The sequence below is a fragment of the Neolamprologus brichardi genome, chromosome 7 (assembly GCF_056152115.1).
Source record: "Neolamprologus brichardi isolate AB-2024 chromosome 7, ASM5615211v1, whole genome shotgun sequence".
In the NCBI taxonomy this organism is placed as follows: domain Eukaryota; kingdom Metazoa; phylum Chordata; class Actinopteri; order Cichliformes; family Cichlidae; genus Neolamprologus; species Neolamprologus brichardi.
Window position 1 is genome coordinate 5631732 of NC_142110.1, and position 6684 is coordinate 5638415.

General features: G+C 40.1%; 1 protein-coding gene across 1 annotated transcript; it reads right to left on the bottom strand.

Moving 5' to 3' along the window:
* Positions 1-40: 40 nt before the first annotated feature.
* On the bottom strand, positions 41-4480 carry spty2d1 (SPT2 chromatin protein domain containing 1). Its single transcript, XM_006789577.3, has 6 exons — positions 4396-4480; positions 3996-4110; positions 2270-3877; positions 1187-1346; positions 1018-1095; positions 41-882 (listed from the first exon to the last, which is right to left on the bottom strand). The coding sequence occupies exons 1-6, from the start codon at positions 4456-4458 to the stop codon at positions 789-791; spliced, it is 2118 nt and encodes a 705-aa protein (XP_006789640.2). The 5' UTR covers positions 4459-4480; the 3' UTR covers positions 41-788.
* Positions 4481-6684: the final 2204 nt, after the last annotated feature.

Consider the following 6684-nt stretch of genomic DNA (forward strand, 5'->3'; position numbering starts at 1 on the left):
GTTTCTTTAAATAAAATAAACAAAAATACTCGACACAATTTAGGGAAAGAAATCGTTTTTGCTCTCTCTTCCACAGAAATACAAAGCAAAACATTGACTACCTGCTGCATTGCATTTGCAGTCCAAAAAAAAGCTCTTTTAGATTGTCATACTCTGAAAATGCAGACATAAAACTAAACAAAAGCCTTAATGCATTATTGTCAGTCAGATCCTTGCAAAGATAAAACACAAAGTATGAAATGGTAATGTCGTCTACATTTTACTGAGTTTACAATAAAAGTTAGTCTGGAAAAATATGCAACAACTTCGCCTCAAAAATAGCATGTCATCATTTATATAACATTTCATGTTAGCGTTTTGTTTTGTTTGTTTGTTTGTTTTTTTTAAAAAAAGAGGAAAAAGAAAGAAGAAAGAAAGAAGAAAGAAATCAATCACACTTTTCCATTACTGTAGTTGTCGATGCCAATCTTTTTTGTTTTTTTAAACAGATGGGACTGTAGGTATCCCTGCACTCAGCAGGTAAAATAAATAAGAAAGGAGAATGTGAGAACTTTAATCCTAGTGCCTGAATAATTTGTGCATATTGTCTTTTTTAAGCCTTCTTTTACTAAAATTCTTCCTCTCCAGTTTTCTTGAGATGCTGCTAGGTTTTATCTAATCTCAGGGAGAGAAGCAATGACAAAGCACCCAAAGTGGACAGTCACTAGGTTTCGTGTATCCCTTTGTCGCATCTCTCAGCAAAATGAAGAAAATGATCTTATTTTATTCCTCTCAACGACAATGAGGCCTCAGTTCATTTTTTTCCTCTTGACGTTTTTTCTTTTCAGCTCTTCTTCCTCCCTTCTTTCCTCCTCCAGATCCTCCTGCACAGCCATTCTCAGGCTAAAGTGGCAAATCACAGAAATACAGAACAAAACATTATTTTGTATTCTTTTTAGAGGAGTAGACCACTATGGACAAATGGCACACAGACAGAAAAAGAAACTGAGGTCCCCCCCCAAAACAAATTCTTATTACCTCCTAGCTTCTTCTTTCTGCAAATCTTTCCAGCTGCTTTCCATGAATTTTAGTGCATAGTCACTCTCATCTCTGTATCTGCAGAGGTTGAAAACAAATATAGAATTTGATTTTCAGTTCAATTAAATGGATTTTTCCTTACATCAGACCATGTAGTGACAAGCCTTACCTGTTTCGATCATAGCCAAAGATTTCCTTTATGTGCTTAGAAATTTCCTCCTGCACCTCACCTCCATCATCAATAAAATCATCCATTTCTGAGTCATACTCATCTTCCTCATCCTCATATTTCCTCTTGTATGCAGATGTGATAGGTGGCAGCATTGGTCCTGGATAATGAATATAGAAATTACTTTCAAAATGCAGCATATCAAATTTTTCCCTTGTCAATATAAACATAGTAGGGAGAAGACACTGAAATTATGTTTTGTCTGAGGTAGGTCGCAGCTCTGTGACACAATAACGAGGACAAAGGCTGTGAGTGTTGCTGACACTTCATTCAGTTGGGCAAACAAACCCTTTGCCCTGTAGCAGACTGTTGTGTTTTTTTCAGGCTGTTAGCAAATGTTAGCCATTTTAAATATAATATAATATAATAATTCTAGCCTATGCCGCTTAGGATTGCTGGAATTGACGCTTTTCCACACAGAACCCACCCTGCAATCCACACGGTCCAAACAATCCACAGTCTGTGTCCTGACACAGACACAATGTAACACCCCCCAGATGTCCCATGTTCATGCTCCAGTGGATAAGAGCTGTTTTGCAGCAGTCAACACAATATTACGCTGATGGGTTTATTACTGTGTGCACAATGTATAATACAATTTCCTTTGTAATGTGTTGCTTGTGGGTTACGGGTAGTTGTTTTTCTCTCTCCATATATATATATATATATATATATATATATATATATATATATATATATATATATATATATATATATATATATATATATATATTACACTATAATATGAAATACTCACCATTTATATGACCTATACATTTGACCTACAAATACGTTTTGCTTGTTTTGTTACATGTAACCATTGCAGTAAGAGTTCAAATGTTGAATGTTATTTAAAATGTAGAGAGAAGTTCTTTGTATGCTTAGTGTTTCTGGATTATGTTCGTCAGGCTATTTGTAACACTACTAAATATCCTCGTGACTAAAACACTAAACAGTGTCCGTAACTGAACCCATGATTCACTTAACTTAATTTCATATCATTATTTTCACATTGATTGTTACCTGGTGGTCTGTTCATCACAGGTCTCTGTGGCATCATAGGTCTCTGTGGCATCATAGGTCTCTGTGGCATCCCCGGCCGAGCTGGCATCCCCGGCCGAGCTGGCATCCCCGGCCGAGCTGGCATCCCCGGCCGAGCTGGCATGCCTGGCCTGGGTCCACCAACATTCTTGGATGAGATGGTCTCTGACACTACAGTGCACTTTGGTCTTCCAGGTCCTAATCCACTACTGCTAGTTGGTCTTCCAGGTACAAGTCCTCCACTGCCAGGCCGACCGGGTCCACTTCCTTGAGGTCGGGATACAATACTTCCAGGATGACCTTGAAGGCCACTACCACCAGGCCTGGCCTTTGGCACACTACCAGATGTTCCTCCAGTTTTTGACTGAGGCTGGCTCCCAGCCTTAGGAGGGCCACTCAAAGAAGGTCTCATCACTGAATTTCCACCTGATTTTGCTGCAGAATTCATTCCAGACCGTGGTGGTTCTCCCCTTCCGAACTTCGGGCCTCCATTTGTGGGTCCCTGCTTTGAGGAGCTACCCTGGCTAGGCTTAATCTGTTGAGAACTCACCTGTTTGGACTTCTGGCCTGTGCCAGCTGTACCAGAAGGCCTGTTCCCAGGAATACCTGAAACTTTTCCTTGAAGTAATGACGAGCTTTCTCTTCTGAAGCTAAGGTCACTTAAGGTGCTGGATTTGTGGCTAGACGAGGGCTTTGGGGCCCCTTGTTTGGCTAAAACCTGAGATGACATGGCTTTTGAAGGTACTTTACTGTTTATGACACCTGATGAATTAGACAAGCTTGTCTTGGATTTTTCTTTATCACTGCAAGACATCTTGGTTCTTTCTCTTTCTCTATCACTACCAGAGAGTTTGGAAAAAGAGAGGCCTGTGTCATTAATTACTGTTGGTTGTGACTTCTTCATTGACCCACTGGGCACACTTTGTTTTTCTAAGCAGATCTTTTGTGGTCTGCTGTTCTTCTGTTCCCTCTCAAAAGTGTTTTTTTGACTTGAACTATAACCAGACTGAGACTTCCCATCTCTTCCTCTGTCTGCCTTTGAGTTTTTGTCTTTGTCTTGTTTCTTAGCCTTGCGCTCCATCTCCAGTTCTTTTATCTCATCTGCTGTGCGCAGCCTTTCCTCCTTTTTCACTACCTTGGGTTTTAGATCAACTGGTTCAAACTGTTTCTTTTCTGCCAATTTGAGCAAGTCAGCAAAGTTCATGGAAGGTGCAGGGGGCTTGGGCGGCCCATTGTTTTTTTTAGAAGAGGTTTTGCCACTACTACTATTACTGCTACTATTACCCGCTATTCTCCCAGGCCTCAGTGGCTCGGGCTCGGACTCTGGCTCTGAATCTGTCTGTTCATACTCGTAGTTGTCCTCATCATCCTCTGGGTCAATTGTATCATTCCTAAAACTTCCCCCATTCAAGTCATCTTCCTGCATATCATGTTTTGATCTCCTCTTTTTGGGAACCTCTACCACTGGGACACCATTGTAGCCTTTGAAGTTATCCTTAGTTCGGGAGGCCATGGCACGCGCTTTACGGTCTGACTTTAACTCAACCCTCTTGGCTAATAGCCCCTCTTTCTGTTTCTTCATTTCCAATTCTAGGAAAAACACACACACACACACAATGAATGAAGAACAATCTGTATACAACAGTGCATAACTAATAAATCCCAATATCCTGCATTAGAAACTTAACCGTTATTAAATCCTTAATACCTTTCTTTTTGTTTTCAGTAACTTGCTTCTTCAGAAGTGCCTGCACAGCAGCAGGATTTACACCCTTTGACTTTGGGTCCTTTTTCGGGGGTCCAGCTTGTAAACTGTATCTCTTCTGCTCAAAGAGAAGAACACATACAATACAAGTTGTAGTTTATGGGGAAAGTGTACACTCTTGTTTAACATTTACAGTCCTCCCCATAATGATATAGCAAAAATAGTAATCTAATGTCACAATAAAATGTAGCGTGTTTGTACACGTCTATACAATATGACGACAATGAAAGTTGGCTACATTAACAGACCCTCCCTGATCTGTTTTTTCACACACATACCCACAGATGTTAAGTTTCCTCAGTGGCCTGAGTAATACGTCTGCCAGTGAGAGCCTTCTACTCACCTGTACACTGCTGAGGCCCTGGTTTTGTGAGGCGATGTTCAATATGTTATCAAAATCCATCATTTTGGCCGGCGATGTAGGCTGGCTGTTTAGCTTTCAAGCGTTTCCAAACTTTACTTAGCCAGACAGCTGTAACAAACGACTGTATCAGTAACAGTCTACTGTGGGACATTTGCAAACAGAGTAGTTAATCCTACTTTCTTCACAATAGCACGCGTTAGCAAAGTTAGCTAATCTAACGTTTGGCAACGTTAACGTCAGCTAACCAAAAAGCTCGAAAGGCGAACTTCCGCTCTGCGCTGATAACGCACCAAACTAAGGGAAACCCCATCAAAATTAGCGTATTCAGCTCCTACAGATGGACAAAAAGCTCCAAATAACAAAAAAAATAAATAAATCGAGCACAACCGACGCCGGGTGTTAGTAGAGACTAGCAGCTGGGTAGAACGAAAATTAAAGGTCCGAAGAGCTACCAACGGAAGTAAGATGACTCACTTGTGCGTATATCCGGCTTTGTGGGAGTACGAGTCAGAAAACGTTTTAGTCCGAAGTGTATTCGTGTAATATTTTATATGTGAGCGAGTTTTTGATTCATTTTCACGAACAAAAGAATAACCCAACAAATTAACTTCCAAATATGAATATTTATTTTTATTTTTGTTGACGCGTGTCCGCTGAAGACAGGACGATGACTCTGAAAATGTCACATGATCCTCCTAACCCATAGACTGCATTTTATATACACTATAAGATGCAGTCTTATAGAAACTCGTGGTTTGAGAGACGGTGATCCATCTTGATCGTGGATAAAGGAACCGACTGTCTGTTCGTATAACGGGACTTCCAGAAGTTCCTCCATACACTCTTGCCGGATACGTGTTTGACGAGCACTTCCGTTTTCGGCCCCATAGTTTCCTTACGCAATGTCCGTCCAGAACACGTTTTGACAGCTGCAGACCACATGGTGTCGCCACTACTGTGGAAATCTAGAACACTCTAGAAATTTGATGCGAGGCATCAACAGAGCTGTTTCCACGTGTCTTTTCATTCCTCGTCAAATAAATAAATAACGTTTATGTCTGGGTCAAAAAAGCACACAGAGAATGCTACAACTTGTTTCCAGTGTTGGAAATATTTACAATAAAAATCATGTAATAAAAGAGGACACGCTTACAAAAGATAATGCTGTATATGAAATTATATTGGAGAAAAGTTATAAAAGTGCATTTAGGGCGCAAAATATCTGTTTCTTGAGTAGAAATATACATATATAAAGTCAGAAAGTGCAGATGATTAATAAGAAGAAGGTGGGGGCAGCTATGAGGAGCTGAGCACCCAGAGAGCTGCCCATCCAGGCAAGGTAAACTTTACTCATCACGATGAGACTTCTTCCCTGTCTCTGTTAGTCCCTGCATCCCTAAATGTCTCCAGTTGTCCCAAGTTCCCTCTGACTGTCTCCTTGGTGCATTTAAACCCCTGTTCCTCCCTGTCCTCATCGTCTGTTGTCTTCATCTCCATTATCAGTCATCATAATTTTACCCTCTCTGTGCAAGTCTGCAAATTTCTTTATTAAATCATAAGATTCTTAAATTCATCAAGTCTCTCTGTGCCTGGGTCCTCGTCACAAAACGTGACATCACTGTTTTGTACATTTTAACACAATTTAATCCTCACAGTTGTGAAAGAAAAGCAAAACACTTTTTTGACAAGTCTGTAACAAAACCATCAAATCTGATAAAGGTTATTTAAATGCTGCAAAAGAAGAATGGATTGGAATTTAAAAAAAAAACTGATGATGAAAATGATTCTCATAGTGAGTAAAAAGTAAACTGAGTGCATTTTTTGGACAGAGATTCACTTTTAAAGTGTATGTATAATATAATACAGATACATAAAAAGATACAATCCAAAAATACAAGAGTCCTTGAAATGTACAAAATATTATTAAAAAATTAGAAAACTGAGACACCTTGGCCTATGGTACAATGTATGAAAAGATCTGTACTGCAGATACTACTATGGCTCTGCAGATTTTTTCTTTTCTTTTAACCTATGTCGCCTCACCTTGAGGTTGGCAAATCTGTCTATCACATTTTGGTGGTCAAGTCTCTCAAGCATCTCTTTCTCAACTGACATCACAGCCAGGTGCTGGAGTCAGCTTTGACCCATGGTCCTTCTCAGCCAGGTATGGAGCTGACTCAAGACACTAAAAGACCTCTCACAGCTACAGCTGCTAACTGGGTTTGTCAGGGCAACCTGAATAACAGTTTTCAATTTGGGGAAGATCTG

Excerpts from the sequence above, each read along its gene's own strand:
- spty2d1 (XM_006789577.3), bottom strand. The coding sequence starts at position 4,458 with ATGATGGATTTTGATAACATATTGAACATCGCCTCACAAAACCAGGGC. Across the intron at positions 1,096-1,186 it reads TTTGGCTATGATCGAAACAG|ATACAGAGATGAGAGTGACT; the intron begins GTAAGGCTTGTC and ends CAACCTCTGCAG. Across the intron at positions 883-1,017 it reads CAGAAAGAAGAAGCTAGGAG|CCTGAGAATGGCTGTGCAGG; the intron begins GTAATAAGAATT and ends TTGCCACTTTAG.